Raw genomic sequence first — 22,610 nt, forward strand, 5'->3', positions numbered from 1 at the left:
CACACCATCAACTTTGTATAAGATGTGGCTGCTTACGAGCAATGGTTAGAATTGATGTATGGCTTCAACTTTCAGGTTTTCTTGGAGAGGAAGTTATGTATTTAGCCCCCGTTTAGAAAGTTTTGGATGCACATATGAATTTTTCAGACCATTTCCAAGTTGAGGACGTAGATGAAAGTGCAGACCTCCAAGACCATATTTTAAATAAGTACTTAGAAAGTTAGTCCAACAAGTTCTATACTAATTAATAATGATTTTATCAAGACTTGGAATCAAAGAGATGTTGAAAGAAGCAGGACATGAGAATGGTTTTGGGTGTTTTGACCCATTTATGGTAGGAATCTCTCTGAGTCGAATGGTCAAATTTGATCCATCTAATTTAAGTTAGTATGCTGGGAGACATGTGGTTGCCACGAGGTCAACAGAGCCTAATACTTTTAATGTGACAGGCACTTGTGTGATTGTGTGAAGAGATATAAGTTGGATGATGAGGAAGATAATGACGCATATGATTAAAGAGATTAGAAAATTATGATTAATTTGCTGCTTTTGTATTTACAAGCTGCCTTCCAACAAGAATATTTGCATGCATCTAATGATGAAGACTGTTGTGAAATTTAGGAGACTTTCTGTATGACTTAGCTTGCACGTATAGAAAATATATGTTGTTCTGATGGAGAAATATGAGTAAATTTCGATTCGGTACTACTCTCTCCATGTTGTAAATGTTCATTTTACTACATAGCCCATATGAACAATGAATTGCCTTTTCTGTTATTATAATTTTTATTATACTATGTTCATTTTGGTTTGGAACATTTTAGAACTTTGTATTGAAATCATGAGAAACTATTTATAGTGTACATTCAAGGACAGATTCAATTGCTACAATGAGATTAATTTGTGGAATTAGCATGAATTCTATCTTAGGTGTTGGAGGTTTGGTTTCCACCATCATTGTAATAAAAACAGAAAAAATTCAATTAAGACGAGAGATTTGTACCTCTCAATTTCAAATTTCATCATCATATACATTACATATAGAACAAATATAGTAACTTTTTTTTTTATTAAATTATCGTGGTTTGAAAAATATTCTTGAACTTTAATAATAAATAATAAAAATATTCTAATTATCGCTAATTTTAGATTAAAACCAAGTGTTTCAAACAAAATTCAAAATTAACCCTACCATTAGGTCCATATGTCAATTTTCCAAGCAATCCAAACATAATACAAAACTTCACAATAAATTATATAAAGTACCAATATCAAAATCTCCTTAACAGGTGACGACAAAAAAGATCAACAAAGTTTTAATCACAAAGTTTAATGCAGATATTTTCATCCTTTTCCCTCGAATGGGTTTTCCTTAAAATTATACTCAAATTTCAACAATCTAGTGATGGAAGTCGGATGTAGTATGAAATTTCAATTATTATCGATGATAATATAGGAATGAATTCCTTGCTACAATGTCAAAATTTCTTTCAAGGAAGAACAAAAAGATATCTCTAAATTCAAAACATAACCGACTTTCCCACTTACTAACTTTTATTTATACGAACTACTAGCCCTTCCCTTTGTCAATTCTCGCGTGTCATTCATATGCACGCGTTCCTCATTTTTCTCTCTTCTGCTGTACTTATGTAAGATAGGGGTCTATCATATATCTATCTAAACTCAAATAACGTACTAACACAACCCTGAAACGAATCTATGTTTTCTAGTTTTGCATCACAAGTTCAACTATCTTAAGTTTGTCAAACGCACTATTTCCATACGAATGACATACAATTGGTTCTAAATATCAATTCCAAAATTTTTCCCAAAAGTAAGGGTATAAGTTAAAAAGAACATAAAAGAATGAAAATAACTTTACAAAAACGTGAGGGTTGAACTTTTTGATCTGGGGCTGAATGCATAGCTTTGCCTCCAAGAAGAGGGGGGCTGAATACATAGCTTCCCCTTCAAGAAGAATTGAAAGCTAAAGACAGGCATAAATTCCAACCAATGCCCGTAAGCCTGCACACCATTTTTGCCACGTCAATGGAGTGATGCCAATGTGTTTTAACCTTGATGTAGGAACTAGAGACATAATTTCATTGCCATTTGAAATCGATCTGGCACACGAAGTAAAGGAGCTTGAACAATACCGGGTTTGCCTAACTGACCACACGCAGCCATCTGGTCATCACCTCTACTTAGTCGCAAGAAAACAGTCAACCCGGCTTCAGCCAAAACATTTCGAAACCCAATCATCTTCTCCTTACAGGTAGGTCTAAATTGAGATCCACAATGTGGATTAAATGAAATAAGGTTAATCTTGCATGGAATACCCTGGACAAGATCAACGATCCTCTTTGCATCTTCAATGCTGCATGTAAAATTAAAACAAAAGATAAAAATGATTGTAAAGAAAATTTTGATAAAATCATCAACTATAGTCTATAGCTCCAGTTAAAGCAAAATGATTTAGTTCAAACATAGAAATTGTTGACATACCTATCATTAACCCCAGCAAGCATCACATATTCAAAAAGAACCTTGTACTTGTGCTTGCAACGAAGTTCCTCCCGTAAAGTTTGAAGAAGCAAGCCTAACTTATACTTTCGGTTTATTGGCATGATCCAATTCCTAACCTGCAATTTTCCAATGCAAGAGAAGGGAATTCTTCACATTTTTTATTTCAAGCATTTGATTAATGCCAACTGCAAGCACGTACCTCATCAGTAGTTGCATTCAAACTAACAGCTAAAGCACAGTTACATTCATTCAGGAAACGTTTCAGCTGGGGAACAAGTCCACTGGTTGAAACAGTGACCTTGCGTGGACTGAAATGAAGTCCTTGTTCATGAACCATTATATTTACAGCTTTAATGACATTGTCAATGTTGTGAAGTGGCTCTCCCATTCCCTAATTAATCAATTTCAGTTATTGTGATCAAAACATGGAAAAGGATAATGGTTCTCCTGAGACAACCCATTATAAATGTCCGAAGGTTTTAACAATGGAAACTATTGAAATGAGAGACAAAGTGCACACACCGATTTACGTGGAAACTCGAGTACTAGGAAAAAAACCACGATTGTTTGTTGTTATTCTTTAATAAATAATACAATAGGTACAAGGGAGAATAAATAGAGTATACAAGGAAATAAAAAAGAAAAAGATTTAGGAAATAAGGAAAATATTCCCATAACCTTTTCATAAATATTCTAGGATTCTAACAAGGAAAATATTTAGAAAATAAGGAAAAGATTCTAACACTCCCTCAAGTTGGGACGTAAATATCAATGAGGTCCAACTTGCTAACAGAAAAGTTGAAGTTTGGTTTGAGAAGCCCCTTGGTAAGAACATTAGCAACCCGTTGACTCGAAGGAATGTACATAATGCATATGCTCCTACTGTCAAGTTTTTCTTTGATGAAATGCTGATCAATCTCAACATGTTTAGTTCTATCATGTTGAACAGGGTTGTTAGCAATACTAATAGCGGCTTTATTATCACAGAAAAGCTTCAATGGTGTCTCACATTCCTGATGAAGATCCGACAGAACTTTTTGAAGCCAAATTTCCTCATATATTCCCAAACTCATAGCTCTGTATTCGGCTCTAGCGCTGCTCCTGGCCACAACACTTTGCTTCTTACTCCTCCAAGTTACAAGATTGCCCCAAACAAAGGTACAATAACCGGAGGTAGACTTTTAATCAACAACAGATCCTGCCCAATCCGAGTCAGTATATGCCTCAATGGTCTTTTTGTCTGTTTTTCTAAACATCGGCTCTTTACTAGGTGGTGATTTCAAGTATCTCAAAATTCTGTTGACAATTTTCATGTGTTTCTCATAAGGAGCCTGCATAAACTGACTAACAACACTCACAACAAAGGAAATATCAGGACGAGCATGGGATAAGTAAATCAATTTACTCATGAGGCGCTGATAATGTTCTTTATCAACTGGAACTTGATCATCAGAGTTTCCTAGTTTACAGTCGAATTCAATAGGAGTGTCAGTGGGATGACATCCCAACATACCCGTCTTAGTAAATCAATGGTGTATTTTCTCTGAGACACAGAGATACCTTCTTTAGATCTAGTCACCTCCATTCCAAAGAAATATTTCAGATTTCCCAAATCCTTGATTTCAAATTCATCATCCATTCTCTGCTTTAGTTGACTGATTTCTGCCTGATCATCTCCAGTCAAAACAATGTCATCCACATAAACTATTAGAACAACAATCTTCCCTGTCTTGGAAACCTTTATAAATAAAGTATGATCAGAGTGCCCCTGACTATACCCTTGGGACTTGACAAAGGTAGTGAATCTGTCAAACCATGTTCTAGGAGACTATTTCAGACCATATAGGGATTTATGGAGTTTACACACATGCTGACCCAACTGGGCTTCAAAACCAGGCAGGGGGCTCATGTAGACTTCCTGAACATTGACCCTTTGATTAAAGTGCATCAACCGTCAAAGGATTGCAGAAGCAACTGAACATGGACCCTTTGATTAGAGCTTATTCCTTCGTTTGTGTTTCGAATTCTTAAATAGGCACCATTTACTCAAACTCTCTCAAATCCTTTCATCCCGTAGAAGATCTCCTTTAGTATTGATTGATAGCCGTTTTCTTTGGTTAACTAATTCTCGCCTAAATATCAAAGTAAGAAGCTCATGCTTGTTTTGTCCTAAAGGAAGATTCTCTCATCGATATTAAGAGGCCTAGAAGAGGTATCCTCAAGAATGAAGTTTCTTTTTGTTCTTCAGCATTGTTTTGGCTTATTCAGACCGCCTCCCTCTGGTGTTCCTTCTCCAAGTTTTTCACAGAATACTACTATCATGCTTTTTGAGCTCTTTTGTTTTTTCCAGCTTATCGTTTGTATTATTTCCAATTAGACTCTCGTTTGTTTGGAGATTTTTGAAGTCCTTTGACTTTGAATTTTGTTGCCTTTGTATCTGATTACTCACTTATACAGATTGTTGGGAGTCTTGGTCTTTTGTAGGGCATGTTTATTTCACCAATTTTAGTAGTTCGGATATGATGGAGCTAAGGGGGTGCCAACCTAGTTCAGATGTCCAACTGCGTCTCCTAATCCTTGTCCATTTGTATTTCTAGCTTTTTGTATAATTCTCTTGTACTTTGAGCTTTACTCTATTTTATTTTATTAATGAAGAGGCTTGTTACCGTTTAAAACAAAAAAAACAAAAGAACATTATAGGCACAACAAATTGAAAGAAAATCATTCTTATGTAAGAGTGCCAAACCAATAGGACCACCATCAATAAAATGTTACTCCGATCCTCGTTCTTACCAACAATATTCTTTCCTTTTGCTTTTAAAATCTCCTTATTTGCTACCATAATGAAATTTTCCTTGGTAAATAAACCAGAAACTGAATATACAGTAGATCAGCATGTTAAAAGAATACAAAAATCCCAAAAAAGACAAAAATTTCAATATATTTCATTTTTCTTGTATTTTAAATAGTTTCAGATCTTAAACATACCATAAACACAACATTAGTAATTAAACCCACTTCACTGGTAAGCAAACGCCTTGCAAAAACTGCCTGTTCTACTATCTCAGCAGCAGTCAGGTGTCTCTTTAGGCCCATCCTGAAAAAATTGAATAAAAAAATCTTGAATCATCAAGTGATCCAAAAGCTCAAGTGAATGGATGAAAGCAAATTCAATATAATATCTAACACTCCCTCTCACTTGTGAGCTTGAAATGTGAAAAAAGACCCAACAAGTAGAAATTAATATTAATTGGAGAGAAAACAACAACACAATGACTTGAACACATAACCTCCCTGGATCACCTACTCAGATACCATCTTAAACCACAATTTAACCTAAAAGCTTAAGCTAATGGATGAAGACAAATTTAATATAATATCTAACAAAAAAAAAAACAATCTAATCATTATTGTTTAATTCAATTAAGATCATGCACGGAATTGAAGATTGGAGCTTGCCTGCCGGTGTAGCAGAATTGACAGTTCATGGCACAACCCACTTGACTTGAAACGCAAACAGTGGTCCTGCCCCTATCGCAAGGTATAACAACAGTTTCTATTATCAGGCCATCTTCCAGATTGAACAAAATCTGTAATATCCTGTGAGCTTTAAAATTAATCAGACTAATCTTTGAGAGCACAAAGCCAAAGAACTAAAGGAAAGAACAATAATAGTGTAGTAATCATTCACAGTTAACACAGAATATTCACGAGTCCAAACTTTGAAATTTAAAGGCATAGATCCCATCAATGAATTTCCACAAAAATATTCACAGTTAATTCAACTCCAAGTCCTCTTCATCTCCCTCTTCTTCCCCCGATTCCTAACTTCAAAAAATCTCTTCTTTCTGTTAGAATAAGTGCGCTTAAGCCCAAATAAAGATTAACCCTATTATTCTTTCCTTTTTCACATTAAGCATGTCTATTTATTTTCCCCAATTGTACCTTTTGTTAATACGAGAAAATAAATTTTTCTCCCGGTTCTCAGGTTTTCACGTAACTCAGTATCATATTCCTTTTTATTGCTTTCAATATGGTATAAGATAAAACACTTTGTACCATTGATGTCTCCTCTACCTGCCTCACTTCTGAGGTTCCCCTCGAAGGGTTTGGGTGTACAGCTACAACCTATGTTCATAGCTTTGGCCATAAAGAGACCAAATTCACCCCTCGGGCTTAGGCGTGTGTGTTTGTTGGGTATTCTCTTCATCAGCGGGGCTATAAATGTTCCCATCCTCCTTCCCTAAATACTTTGCCACTATGAATGCCACTTTTCTTGAGGATCGACCTTTCTTTTCCTGTTAGCCATCTTTAGAGCGAGGTGTGAGTGAAGAGTCTACCAGTCCTAATCTTGTTACCTTACCTAACCCCAATCCTCATCACACAGTCTAACCTATAAACCTAGTTCCCTGAACCCTGAAAAACCTATTATAAGAGGAATCTCGAAAAGGAAATTGGATCCCCTACTGATCAACCAGCTCCGGTCCAAGACTCTAAACCACCATAAGATCAAGGTATGACTAATCCTATCGACTTGTGTTGATAGTAAAATGAGTGAGAATGACAGCTTTGATATAGTTGTTCCTGAAGATATGGGAGAAAGGACAGTGTTGACAAGGTTGAGGTTAGAGGAGAAATTGTTGGTAATGAGACTGAACATGATCATTCAAGTAATCTAGATGAGTATAAATGTATGATCCTTCTCTTGACATTCCTAATGTGCTGAGAAAAGGTACTAGGTCCTGCACAAAGCACACCATTTGTAACTATGTTTCCTATGAGAGTCTATCACCACAGTTTAAAGTTTTCATAGCCAGCCTTGATTCTACCATGACACCTAAAAATATCCACATTGTTTTAGAATGTCTTGAGTGAAAAACAACAGTTATGGAAGAGATGAGAGCTCTTGAAAAGAATAAAACTTGGGAGATCTGTACTCTTCCCAAGGAGCATAAAACCATGGGATGTAAATGGGTTCACACTCAATACAAGGCAAATGAAGCTCTTGACAGACACTAGGCTAGGTTAGTTGCAAAAGAGTTTACTGAAACCTATAGTGTCGATTATTTAGAAACCTTTTCTCCAGTTGCAACACTAGATACTGTTGAAGTCCTGTTAGCTGTTGCTGTGAATAAAAATTGGCTTCTATATCAATTAGATGTTAAGAATGCATTCTTGAATGGATACTTGGAAGAGGAAGTCTATATGATCCCCCCTCTAGGGTTTGGAGCCCAGTTTGATCATTGGGTTTGCAAACTTCAGAAATCCTTGTATGGACTAGAACAATCATCGAGAGCATGATTGATCACACCTTGTCAACAAAAGTCTCCAAGGCTGGAAAGCTTGCCGTGTTGATTGTTTGTATTGATGACATTGTTTTATTTGGGTATGACATCACTAAGATCATCCAATTGAAAAAGAAGATGGGTGATGAGTTTGAAATTAATGACTTGGGGAATCTAAAATATTTCCTTAGGATGGGGTAGCTAGATCAAAAGAAGGTATCTTCGTATCTCAAAGGAAGTATACCCTCGATTTGTTGATCGAGACAGGTGTGTTGGGATATCGTCCTACTGATGCTCCTGTTGAATTCAACTGTAAATTGGGAAATTCAGGTGATAAAGCTCCAGCTGATAAAGAAAAATATCAACACCTTGTGGGAAAGTTGATTTACTTGTCACATACTCCACCATATATCTCTTATGATGTGAGAACCGTTAGCCAGTTCATGCAGGCTCCCTGTGAGGAACACATGGAGGCAGTTAACAAAATCTTGAGGTACTTAAAAACAACTCTTGATAAAGGGTTTATGTTCAAGAAGACCGACAGGAGAGCTATTGAGGCCTATACTGATTCTGACTGGGCATGGTCCGTCGTTAATAGGAAATCCACCTCAGGCTACTATATCTTTATATGGGGCAATTTTGCAAAACTTGGAGTAAGAAGCAAAGGGTTGTGGCTAGAAGCAGTGTTGAAGTTGTATACAGAGCTATGAGTTTGAGGATATATGAGGAAATTTGGCTTAAAAAAGTTTATCTGACCTTCATTAGGACTGTGAGGTGCCGATGAAATTATTCTGTGATAATAAGGCAGCTATTAGCATTGCCAACAATCCAGTTCAACATGATAAAACTAAACATATGGAGATTGGTCGACACTTCATTAAAGAAAGATTGGGCAATGGTAGCACATGCATTCCTTACATCCCCCGAGCCAACAGGTTGTTGATGTTCTCACCAAGGGGCTTTTCAAAGCTTTGACTCATGTGTTAGCAAGTTGGGTCTCATTGATATCTACGTCCTAACTTGAGGGGGAGTGTTAGAATTAGTGGACTTGGCCCAAGGAAGGATTTAACCTAATTTTCTCTCCTTTTTTATCACAAGCATGTTGTTTATTTGTTTCCACTTTGTATCATTTGTTAACATGAGAAATTTTAAAAAAAAGTCATATGGTGGTTTTTCTCCTGGTACTCGAGTTTCCACACAACTTAGTGTCTATTTTCTTTACCGCTTTTAGTATAAACTAATTCTAATCCTAATTAATAAAAGAAACTAATCTTGATCCTAATTAATAAAAGAAAATAATCCTATTCCTAATCCTAATAAATTAAGGATTTGACCATAATACCCTAGTTCCTACTACATCATATCAGAGTGCACTTACGGATCCTATTTTTCTTTTTTTGTATTGCTTGTACTTTAAGCATTTGTCTCATTTCATTATCTTAATGAAGAGGCTTGTTTCTAGTTAAATAAAAATGATGATATTGGTGTAGTGCATTTTAGTGAAGTTACTCCCTGGAAGCGGTATTCAAGAATTTTTATCCATAAGCTTTGAGTTCTTTGGGTCTTCTTAGGGAGTTTCATGGAGCTAATCTGCATGAAGTTGTTCCTCTGTTAGGTAAAATATGTTGTATTGGCAACGCAAATTTTTTTTTCCAGACCAAGGTTTTGTACGTAAGTCAAGTTTGTTCGGCCGGTCAACATCTATTCCTTGATTTAATTGGTTCGAGCATGTTCGGTTTAGACCTTTTCTTGGTGCACTCCATCCAAGTCTTATAGAAGACTCTCTATTCAAAATTTATCTTTAATCTGGAATATCATTGTTTTCTGATTAGTTCTTATGTCCCCTGGTCTAAGTTTTCTCTGTCTTACTTGTCTTTTTACTTTGAACATCATTCACATTCATTACAATATTGTTTCTTTGTGCTTTGACCAATAATCTCCTTTCATTTATTCAGTCAAAGTTTCATTTTGGTTTTAGAAAAAAACAAATGATTTTACAATGTGGAGCCAGAACACACAGCAAAAAAAGTAAAGAAATTAAATGATTATAACAGTACTTGCTAGAATGAAACTATACAGACCTTCCTCGTTCCATCACATGAAGGGAGAATTTCCCTCAAAGACAATGCCCTGAACTCAGCGTTTTCAATCAACATTTTCTTAAAATCCTTGTTTAACCCTAAGATTTTATAGCAAAGAAAAAGTCATTGGATAGAGTAGATAGGTTACGAGTTACAACAAGAGGAAAGCAAATCAAGGAAAAAAATCAGCTACCAATGAAAATGTTAAAGTCTAAAGAAAGATTCATATTCCAAATAAGTAAAGAAAGCAAGAAGACCTTCTAATTCATCACCGGTATGTGCCCAAATGTTATCCCCATAAAGACGTTTCCACAGCATTAAAGCTTGGCCAGGTCTGTATCCTTGAGCTTGAACCCATTTCTATCAGTGTACGTATTCGAGTAAAAACAAAAATTAGAACATGTGTATCAGATCAAAGGGTTTTCTTCATTAAGCGTGGAAGAAGAAGAGAGAAATAAGTGCAAACGAGAAAGAGCATTTTTTGAAAAAGATACAAGAAAGAGAGAGTTTAGCAAGGACTTGCCTCAAGTTCGGTGTAAGACAGGCCCTTTAGAAGCATCTTGGAGTTGAAATCAGCGTTCAAGATTTCTTTTTCCTCAGGCATAGCTACAAAAAAAGAGATCACCAAAAGTATCATTTCAACAAAATGAGAGCATAATTGAAGCATGGGTCATAGAAAATTTAAAAAAGAAATTCAAAAGGAAAAAAGCTGTAGAAGAATGTAAAAAGACAACTACAGATGCTTAGGAACAAACATAAATAAAGTGAAGAATTGTAAAGAGCAAATAACGGCGTAGGTGAGCTCATACTTAAGTGTTCCGTCTTTCTGGAAGTAAGAAAACCGGGAAATCACCATTTACCATAACAAGAAGTTACATCCAAACAAATGGGGCAATAAAAAGTCAGACTATGGTTGACTTTTTACAGGTGTTTTATCAAAACATGCATCAATAACCAAAACAGGAATACCAAATTCCAACAAAGAACAGTATAACTACAAGAAAGCTCAAATATCCTAATAACTTATCAAAGAGTATATGTTGGAAATTTCAGGTGAGCTAATTTAGACAATATGGAATGAGCTAAAAGCCTAAAACTAGAGAGGTTACCTGGAAGTAAGAAAAACAGGAAATTGCCTAACAAGAAGTTAAATCCGAACAAACAAGGGATAACAGGGGCGTGATTACAGAATCAATAAAACGTCAAAATATGGTTAACAATTTACAGGTTGTTTAACAAAACACACGTCAATTACCAAAACAGGAATACCAAATTGCAATAACTTGAAGATAGTATAACTACAATAAACTTATAAGATCCTAATAACAAATAGTATATGTTGGAAATTTCCGATGAGCTAATTTAGGCAATGTAGAATGAGCTAAAAGACTAAAACTAGAAAGGTTACCTTTAGATAGACAACCCCAACTGTTGTTGTGGAAGGAAAGCAACGAAGTAAACAAGGGAGAAGCAGTAACACTGCGCAATGGCATTAGAGACTGCATGCTTGCTAACTCCACTGGAAGCCTGAAGAACCAGCGACATTTAGCATAAAATCACTTAGCCGTCATGATTATCTTCATTAAGTAGAGAAACGCACAGAATCCTATAAATTGATCGTGGATGGGTGAAAATAAATGAGCCAACCATTAAGTGCACTAGGGTCAGTACTTATATTTTAGAGAAGAAAAAGGATGGCCTCTTTAGGGATGTAGAGGCTGAAAATAACATGGATTAAATCCAATAAGCTAGTAAAAGAAAGGAAAAAACAAAAAGTTGGGGCAATTGAAATTGAGAAATGCCACATTTTGGAGCCGAAAAAGACGACATTACATTATGGATTCATATAGTTCCAGCATACTTTCCAATCGAAAAAGAGCGAATACAAAAAAAGGAAATAAATAAATAAATACAACCTGAAGTTGGTTAACCTATGAACAGAGAAGCGGGAAGATGCGGGCGGCTTTGCAGAAGGAAGTCCGCCAGACATAGTAGGATTGGACACAAAATGAGATGCAGAGGGAGAAGAGGAGGAACGGTGAAGAAGACCTCGAGCGGAAGAGGAGGAAATTGGTATGGTTTTCCAGGAACAGCAAGCGGCCATAGTCCCTTGGCTCTCTGTTTCAAACTTTGAAGCCAAAATTATTCACTGCCATGAAACCCCTGAAATTATCACGTTGTCGAATCGATTAAGAGTGTTGATTGAGTGGAAAACACGGCCACCCCTCAAATTCATTATCTTCCTGGACATTTTCGTAAAACCACCCTCGGAAAGTCGCGTATCCTCTTTAATAATGGGCTATCAAATCAAATATTACGTTCAATCATATCATATTTATGAACTTCAAAACTTTCATATCAATAATATTTGATAGATGGATAAATATTTGTTGACCCTAAATTTTGAAAAAGGGGTGGATTCCATTCTTTAAAATGGTCCATTTAATCCGTAAGTTAATAAGTTTAAAATGTCTCTTTTCAAATAAAACTATTAAGTGATGGATGAAGATTTGTTTGGTTTTTATTTTTAGAGATAAGTGTAGGAATAGCAAATTTAGAGATAGCATATGAAAATATAGCAAAAATTGGTGGGAATAAGAATTTTCGCAAATGTGGGACCTACGAATTTGTGGATATTTTGTTAATCCTGATTATGTTCGTGATTATAGGTTAATTCGTAGATTCAAAGTACAATGTATTTTAATGAATCTATTATGGGGCAAACTCGTGCGAATTTGAAAAATACAATGTATTTTACAAACCATTATTAAATATGAGATTTTGTTGCTGGACAAGATTGCAACAATTTTCCTATATAGTGATGGGATATATTTCTTTCATATGCTTATATAATTATATCATAATTCATTTACTAACAATTTCGGTAGTATAAATTAAATAATACACAATACATTTTTTTAATTAGAGTTTGAAATTATATAATTAAGTAATACATAATATCCATTTTTAATAAGATTTCGAATACATGATATTATGTATGCCTACAAAAATCGGCCAATTTTTAACCTTGTGAAAAAAGTCCCGAAAATTCACATCCAATTACTAGGTGGCCAAACTTTGAGTAATATTAAAGTTTTTTACCACAAAAACCGCTCAGAGATGCCCCAGACTCAGTTTTTTTTTTTTCTCCCAATACTTTACTTCGAATGGTTTAGTTATTTTCTTTCATTTTGTGGAACCAATTTAGAACGATGGTAGTCGAAGAATAAGTGTGGAAACCCATCTACATTGAACATTGTATGACGCAGAAAAATAGACAAGGGCCTAGGGGTCGGGTGGGGCTCGTTCGTGGTGTACAACGGTAGCGCCAAAAACGGTCCAAAAATGGTCAATGCTTTAGCCAACGAAAAAATCAGACGATTTTTAACCATGTGAAAAAAGTCTCGAAAATTCACATCTAACTACTAGGTGGCCAAACTTTGAGAAATATTAAATTTTTTTCATACAAAAACAGCTCAAATAATAGACAAGGGCCTTCTGGAGGCTTCCGCGCGCGCCCGCCCGTCTGCGTGCGTCTGGCGCGCGCGCCTTCGCACGTGTTTGCGAGCCTTCCCGGCCGCTCGCGATTCTTCTGGAAACTTCTAGAGGTTCCCGGATGCTTCTTCGCGCGCTCTGTGCGCTCCGTGTCTGCTTCCCGCGCGCGTCCGACTGGCCTTGCGCGCGCGCCCATCTGTCGTGCGCGTCCGCTTGTCTGCCTGCCGCCCTTGCGCGCGCGCGCGCCAGTCTCCTGCACATTGGCGTGTCATAGGCTTGGCGTGAACCTGTTCCTCTTCCTTGGGTCTTTGGACTGCTTGGGACTTTGTTGGCTCCTCTTGGGCAATGCTAAGGAGCCTTACTTTGCGAAAAATTTGTTGGGTCATTTTTGGGGCGTGACAATAGGCTAACTACATGTATGTATATGGTTCATTGATGTATGTTAAAATATTATTAGTTCTTTGATGGAAAAAAGTTTAGTTCATTCAATTGTTCAATTAATGTGTACTTTAGCACATTTGTACATGTACTCTCTTGCTTTACTTGTATACGTTCGACTTCAAAACAGGTGCACGAAAAATTATGAAGATATTTTAAAATATATAATTTTTAAAAAACACTTGACATGCAAAACGTGCCAAGAGTAAAACAAATTCTTGATATGTAAAAAATGTCAACAAATCTCATATATTTGACATCAATAATGAGAATCATATTCAGGTTTGACTTCCACGTCGCATAATTTTCACCGGTTAATTTTTCGTTTTAAAACAGTTGAACAATTGAAGAAGACATGCTGAAATAACAAATAATTGACTGTATTAGTTATCTTTGTCTTAACCAATTACACAACTCATATTTCTATAGTTCTTAGTTACCCTTGTTCGATCAAAGATTCATTAACTAACTTAATTCATCTCGTAAGTGTGAGCGTACCATTTTCAAATCCCAGAGGTACACTTCAATAGGCTATCGAAAGGATAGATAACTATTGAAGATTAACCCAAGAAACCTTATCCATTTATAGAGTTTGCGTTGTTCCGACTTCTATAATCAGGCCCTCCAAAGGGATGGTCACTTTAAGACGACACGAGGGCAGATCATAGAAATCTCAAGGTAAATATGATTTACTAGTTCTAGAAACATGTTTAGTGGAATATGAAAATTCTACATGGATACTAGATTCAGGAGCCACTAATCATATTTGCTTCTCATTTCAGGAAAATAGTTCTTGGAAAAAGCTTTCAGGAGGCGAGATCACTCTCAAGGTTGGAACAGGAGAGATGGTCTCAGCTGCAGCAGTGGGAGATTTAAAGTTGTTTTTTAAAGATAGATATGCCATACTTAAGAATGTCTTATATGTACCTCAAATGAGAAAAAATTTAATATCTACCTCTTGTATTTTGGAACAAATGTATAGAATATCTTTTGAAATTAATGAAGCGTTTGTTTTCTATAAAGGTATTCTAGTTTGTTCTGCCATACTTGAAGACAACTTATATAAGTTAAGACCAACAAGAGCAAATTTTGTCTTAAATACTGAAATATTCAGAACAGCTGAAACTTAGAATAAAAGCCAAAAAGTTTCTTCTAATGCCTATTTATGGCACTTAAGACTTGGTCACATAAATCTCAATAGGATTGGGAGATTGGTTAAAAGTGGGCTTCTAAGTCGGTTAGAAGATAACTCTTTACCTCCTTGTGAATCTTGTCTTGAAGGAAAAATGACCAAGAGATCTTTTACTGAAAAAGGTCTAAGAGCCAAAGGACCCTTAGAGCTCGTACATTCGAACCTTTGTGGACCAATGAATGTCAAAGCTCGAGGTGGATATGAATATTTCATCAGCTTCATTGATGGTTATTTAAGGTATGGTCATATTTACCTAATACATCATAAGTCTAATAGTCTTGAAAAGTTCAAAGAATACAAGGCTGAAGTAGAAAATGAATTAGGTAAAACAATAAAAATACTTCGATCAGATCGAGGTGGAGAGTGTAAATCATATTTACTATAAAGTTTCTAGGTGTATTAAACCATTTAATTTACCTAGTGACATCTTATGATAGTAGGAATAAGGTTAATTCAATGTCGGTTTCGGGTCAGTTCCCAAGTATTAGGTATTCTGTAAATCGTCAACTTAAGTACCCTCAGCCTTAGACATAACTTTACTGGTGGAGTTCCCTTCTAACCTTAAATCCTATTTGTCTTACTTACTTTCATTAAACTAAAATAAGACAATTCTAATCATATAACAATTCATGTGATCTTAGGCCTATTTAATTTTAAACGATTTAAAATTAAGACAAATTAATCCTAAGATCCTATGTTTGCATGCAAATTTTTATTATAGGTTGGCGGTTTCTAATTATCAAATTTTATAACAACTATAAAATTAATTTATTGGTCATATAATATGCATACTGTAGTTTGATTAATCAATTTTTTTTAATTAAATAATAAACCATGCAACATGCAAAACATTACATTAATATAACAATTATATTAAACTACGGATGTATTATACTCAATGCAATTTGATTTTCATCTTAATTAATATAACACTTATATTAAGAAAAATGCATGAAACATACATAAGACATTAATTTAAATATCAAAAATTATATTTAACTAAGTAATGTCATGCATCATGCTTATCCAATTTCATATTTTTATAACATACTTTAAATAATTCATGAAATTCAAAATCATGCACTAATACCATATATTATAACACTTATAGTATATAAAATAAATGCATGAACATGCTTAGAAAATCATGCCGCTAAAATATAACACTTAGATTTAAGAATGATGCATGATAATTATAATCCTACGGTGGGATTTTAAACTATATGACATACATTATGCATATAATTAATTTAATCAAACATCACGTGTAATAATAAATTAAATAAAACAAAACAAGAGAAAAAATGGAACAGAATGCAAACGACACAATCCGGTTAAACTACCACCATCGACATGGGAGCATTTTATAAAAGTAGAAGGATGTGATCCCAAATATCTTAGGGCTGCTTGTAAACATTGTGAGATTTCATATGCTTGTGATTCCAAAAGAATTGGTACAACTAATTTAAAAAGACATTTAGAGAAATGTAAGAAATATGTAGATCCATTGGAAGGTAATGTTAAAGGAGAGAGAAATTCTTAAAGTAGTTTAACGGCTACATCCTTCATTCAATGCAGTCTGTTTAGTTTGATTTTAAATAATATGTATTAATTTTGCAAATTCTAGATTTAATCTTCCTCAGGTTGTAAAGTATATTTTGGTCTTAGATAGCCACCCAAGCTAAGCTAAGTAGATGGAAGCGATCGTTGAAAGTTGAAGATTGTGAAAGCGTTTAAGATTTCTTATTTTAGTCTTGTATTAGGATCTAGTTTCATGTATTATTATTGTAGAATGTATATACAAATGCAATATTAAGATTTCATTTTCTATATACAAATGTAAAAGAAAAATATTGTAGTTTCTAAAATAATATTAATTTTATTGATTTGTTGGTGTGAGAAAAAAATATTTATTTACACGTATCTAATGTCAGTTTATAAAAAATGAACAATAATGCAATAATTAAATACTTTTTTTGTAAAAATAGATCCAAAAACAAGATTTTAATGTCAGTTTAAAAACGATAGTAAAGGAAAACCGACACTAAAGGTCAACAATAGCACCATAAAAAATGTCGATTTTAAACCAACATCAATGACCATACCGACATTAATGATGCATTTGATATCGTTTTTAAACCAACATCAAAGCAAAAACGACATTAAAGGCCTTTAATAACGCTAGCATAGATGTCAGTTTCGAACCGACACCAAAGATCACTAATGTCGATTTTAAACCGACATTAAATAGCAATTTTCTTCTAGTGTAACCAAATTTATAGAATTTGAGAATCAACATTTTAATAATTTTATTCAATCTTACTAATTTCAAAATAATCAAATTGAATTTGAATTTCAAAATAACAAAATTATAATTTTCTACAATTTGAGAATCTCAACGATAGATTTGTATAAAAAATAACCTTAATTGAATTTCAAAATTAAAAAATATCAACTTGTTCGATATCTTTATCTTAAAATAACATTAATGGCTTGAATATCAAGAAAACTAAATTATTATTTTAAAATTGAGAGAATCTCAACATTAAAAAATATCAACTTGTTCGCACACACGAACACGCGCCCACGGGAAAAATGATATGAAGTTGTAATTCAAGCTAAGGTTTTGTTGCATAAACAAAAAACTTAAATGGACAACACAAAATGCATCATATTCCCACCTTATTCCTACTACATCGCTAACAATACACTTACTGCAGCACCAAGATACAGGTTGTACCCAAATTTCAGAAGGAAAAAATATATTCAGATTTCTGCATATCGAGAATTCGGTTAAACGCACCTGAGTTTATTTACTCAACTAATCCACAACAATTTGTGATATCAACACTCCTAGCAGAGGTCCATTGACACCATCACCATCAACAGCAGCATTAGAAATGAGTTATTTCCACCAACATATTACTACATTGAACCAAGCAAGAAAGGGCCAAAAACAGTGTAAATTGGACGTAAGGTTACGTGTAAACTTTTTTTGTCATTAAGTTTTCTTACAAACAACATTTTAACAATCTCTTACATTTGTGGGTTGAAACTGACACTTAATTTTGATTAGAAAATTAATGATGGTGGCTAAATTATTACCAATTGTAAAGTTGATAGATATGGTTGTTTTTATGACAGTTTGTTAATAAAAAAATAAAAAAAAATTAACTTTTGAGAGGAAAAAAATTATAGTCGGGGAATTATGGAGTGTTTTAGCTAGATTATTTAACATTATAATAACCATCTCCTATTATTATAATTTTTATTTTATACTCTCAGATTGAATGCAAACATTATTTCAAAAACTTTGGATTTTATTTGCAACAATTTTTACCTAATTTCTTTTAGAAATATTATTGGTTGGGTTTACTATTTCTTCTCCAAACTATTTTACACATTAGACATACCTTAAACTATAATAATCTATACTCAAACACAATCTTTTATAATCAAAGATGATTAGAAGTTGGAGTAACTGGAATGTTTATTTTAAAATGTAGGTAAGTAGTAGGATGTAAAATGGGTAAAGAGACCCTATTGGGGGAAATCTACAAGAACAAAACAAAAGAGGATATGGGTGTTTCATGGAGCCGTGGATCTCCCAATCTTAGTATAAGTATTCCTTTCTACAGTAACGAAACTGTGGCAGGGTATGGCTCCATAGAACACAGGATCGTGAGAGTGGGCCTGACCTTGGGCCCTTGGTGAGCTTGGAAGGTTTGTTGGCCCAGTCCGATGGGCCACAGCTCTTCCAACTACCTCTTTTGGGGTTTGGTCCAAACCAATCACTATACCCCTAAAGGGAAGGGGAAAGGGAGCATTGATTTGGGTTAAGTTACAATTGAGGGGTGATTTGTTTCCATGGTAGTTCTTTTTTTTTTTTTTTTTTTTAATTTATTTATTGTTTTTATAAACATGAATGCCAATTTATTAAATTCTAATCTCTCTCTCTTGGACTTTAATGCTTCCAGTTGCATTCTTTATATATGTCACTGCACTCAAATTATTTCAATTTTGCCTTTATGATATCCTAATTAATTGCTGGGACATGTGATCTTGTATCAATGTGTTGTTATGCACTTGTACTTCGTTGATATAGTTTATATTAATAATATTTAAGGGGTGTAATTTATTAAACCTATTAAAACGAGTTACAGTAATAGATTCCAATTTTTTAATTTTGAACTTGGAGTCTAGCTTTCTTCCATTCTCTTGTGATGGATCTTAAAGGTTAAGAGTTTTGGTTAATCATACAATTTAGAAACAAAATAATTTGGATGCCCTCACTACCCTAGAAATTGATGTTGGTTATTTTGACAATCTTTCCTATATCTCGTCTGGATCTTCAACATGCTATATTGCATATCATAAACATCTTCAACTATTGTGTTTGGCAGCTCATTAGATTAGGAACTACTGCTCTCCCATTCCCTTCATTTTCATCCTCTTTTCTTGGTACAAGATGTCTTAGCATTAGCATTAGCATTAGGATTATCTTCATCTTTTTCTATATTATCAACCATTCCTCCTTTTGATGTCAGAACTGGGTTGTTTATATTATTAAGGTGTCATTATGATTTTATTATGTTTATTGAGGCTCCACCCTAAAATATTCTTCCTATGGACTCCTTTCACCAAAAACATTTTTTGGTTGTGTCCCCAAAGTAGGCATAAGGATGGAAAATAATAATACTTTATCCCAAAATTTTACCAAAACCAAAAATTATCCCTAAGTTTTTGCTATTCCTACCATTCCTTAAAACAAACCATTTGATCCCAAACTCGTTATTAACTTTAAATAGTTATATACTTTTTTTTTTTTTTACTTACCATACAATTATATTACATATATATATTTTTTATTTTCACTAAATTTTATTAATAAAGAAAAAAATTTATTGTATAAATTTTAATAACTCTAGAAAGGCCATATCTTTCTTTTAAAAATTATTTAATTAGATGGACGTAGGTTTGTGAATTTATCATATGAAGATGAGGGAAATGGTGTTGTACAAAATTACAGTATTTGAATTCATTTTTGGATGTTCTATGGAATTACTTACTTTGGGTCTAACACAAGTATGGTTGTGAAATTAAAATTTAAATAAATCCATGCAATGATCCTTTCTAGGACTTAATTTGACTCAAATTGGAAAAACTTATTATGTCCAGACATGGTAAGATTGATAGACTGAAAACTCTTTTTATTGCATGATTAGTTATGTATGGTCGTTTTCGGTTGATAAATTATTTTAAATAACTATTTATTATTTGCATTTCATCGTGCTTCAGACTACCCATTTTCTAGTGTACGCAATAGAGTGGTGTTTTCATTTCATAGTGCTAAAAAAGAGGTGTCGGGATCGTAATAGAATGATATTTTGCAATCATTTTAATCCAAAATTCTTGTTTAGGTCGATCATTTTGGGTTTGATAATTTACAATATCATATTTATTTGATTTTTTCAATTTTCAATTCGATCATCTTTTTCATTATTCACGTTTTCATTCATTTCAATATCTTTCATTAATTTTGATTATATTTATGCTCTACAACTTCACAATTTTATTTCTACCCATTAGTAGGTTATCAATTATTTATTTACTTTTTGTTTCTTTCAATTTCATGGAAATTGTTTTCCAACCTTTTGTGTGGTACTTTTTCTTAACATATTGGTTTCATTTGTATTATTCTCGTACTCAACAAAAGATAAAAAGGGTTTCATTTGTAGATAAAAAGGGTTTCATTTGTTTTTTTATCGTTCAAAGTCAATTCACTATTTGATTCATAAATTTATTTATTTGTGTTAGCTATAAAAAGTCGTGGCCTAAATGAGTAGTGGATAAGTCTTGAAGTTTTTGTATAAATGATCCACTCGCAACTCCCTCATTCGTAGAAAAGAATTACAACTGAAAGCACCAACACGTCTCGCTCCCAAATACCAAATTCAATCTAATTAAGAAGTCCTAGTCCAAGCATAATTGTAGTTAACATACTCTAATGTGAGCTTTAAGTGAGTTGAACATTATTCTACCTCATGATAAATAATGTATGCTGATCAAAAGGTTTGTGTGGTTCAAATTCGAACCGTACCCTACTAAAAGAAAATATCGTTAGATTGTAATTTATTTATTTTGGAGATTTTGAAAGTTGTCATTGATTTTGATTGTTCTCTTAGATTTTATGTTTGTATTTTAATGTAAAAGAGAGGGAGCAAAGACAGAAAAGTTTGTGGCATTTTATGAGAAGAACAAAATGCTCTTTCCCTCCCACATTCACATAAAGAGATCATGATGGAGTACATGTGATGTGGAGGAGAATGTGGAAATCTACACCCCCACTTTTCTTCTCTTCTCTTTTATATCCTTCTAAATTAACTCATTATAATTTATATACACATAAAAGTTAAATTGTGTCCTTAAATTCTGCTATTTATTTAATAGTTTTTGTAAGGAAATAATAGTTTGCTATCTGTTTTTTTTTTTTCTTCTTAAATATATAATTATTGAAAAGTATATAAAGAGAGTAGATATTGAAATGGAGAAATTGATTTGAAAGAGATAATTTAGTGAAGAAAAATGGGTGTGTGTGCGTGTGTGTGTTGGGAAGTGACAAGGCCACACTAAAGTTCCCATTCTCATGCATGTGATGTTTCCAATTGTACATTCTCCTTTTTTAATTACATATAATAATATGCCATTGCTTTTTCTTGGAATAGTGCTTCTCTAACTTGCTTTTCATTCATTCTCTTTTGTTCCTTATTTGAATCATAATTAAAATATTTTACCATACTTCCATATATTTGTAAATCAATTGAAGACAATGTAATCGATATCTTTATAGGTATGTATGAACGTGAACACAAATATTATCGACAATATCTACAATGAAGTTTGAAAGTGAATATAGATATTGTTAAGGGACGCTTGCATAAAGAGTAAAGAAAAATTTATGTATAGTCAATAACTCTCTGTATCTAATATAAATAGTTTTGTCATATTCACACAATATGTAAAAAAAAAAAAAAAGTGTCATGAACTGTTTTTTTCTAAATGTTTTTATCGTATGATGCAATTCTCTCGTCAGTGTTAATAATATATTATATAAGTAAAAATTTTAAAAAGTTATTGTAAACGAAAAAAGTGCTAAAAATATTTATAAAATATAGTAAAAATTTAAATTATGTTATGATAGATAACTATTGGATTTATTGTCCATAGATAACTATTGGATCTATTGTCGATAGATAACAATTTTAAAAATTATTTAAACTTAAGTATTATCTTAAATCACTCGTTGACTCGTAAGATTTAGTAGATTTACACATAATTTTGAACACGAGATTTTATATGCCAATTGTTTTGATATCATCTTAAAGGATAGATTCACCTAAAAACTAATAGATAAAAATAAATCTAATATCATATCCTCTGACATGATGATATGATTTTATATATATATATTTAAAATTTAAATGTACAAACACTAAAAACACTATTGGTTGTGACTTATGAATTTATTTATTATGTTATTTGCTTTTGAGTTCATCATCCATTATTGAATGAAAACCAAATGCCACAATTGTG

The 22,610-nt window shown here is 33.4% G+C and overlaps 1 protein-coding gene across 1 annotated transcript; it reads right to left on the minus strand.

The window, feature by feature from the left end:
• Positions 1-1,515: 1,515 nt before the first annotated feature.
• LOC101210124 (dual-specificity RNA methyltransferase RlmN) lies at positions 1,516-12,179 on the minus strand. Its single transcript, XM_004145522.3, has 10 exons — positions 11,809-12,179; positions 11,301-11,419; positions 10,416-10,498; positions 10,150-10,252; positions 9,893-9,990; positions 5,986-6,116; positions 5,515-5,623; positions 2,726-2,917; positions 2,506-2,642; positions 1,516-2,377 (listed from the first exon to the last, which is right to left on the minus strand). Exons 1-10 carry the CDS (start codon positions 11,994-11,996, stop codon positions 2,089-2,091), a joined length of 1,449 nt encoding a protein of 482 aa, XP_004145570.1. The 5' UTR covers positions 11,997-12,179; the 3' UTR covers positions 1,516-2,088.
• Positions 12,180-22,610: the final 10,431 nt, after the last annotated feature.

The sequence above is a fragment of the Cucumis sativus genome, chromosome 4 (genome assembly GCF_000004075.3).
Source record: "Cucumis sativus cultivar 9930 chromosome 4, Cucumber_9930_V3, whole genome shotgun sequence".
Lineage (NCBI taxonomy): Eukaryota > Viridiplantae > Streptophyta > Magnoliopsida > Cucurbitales > Cucurbitaceae > Cucumis > Cucumis sativus.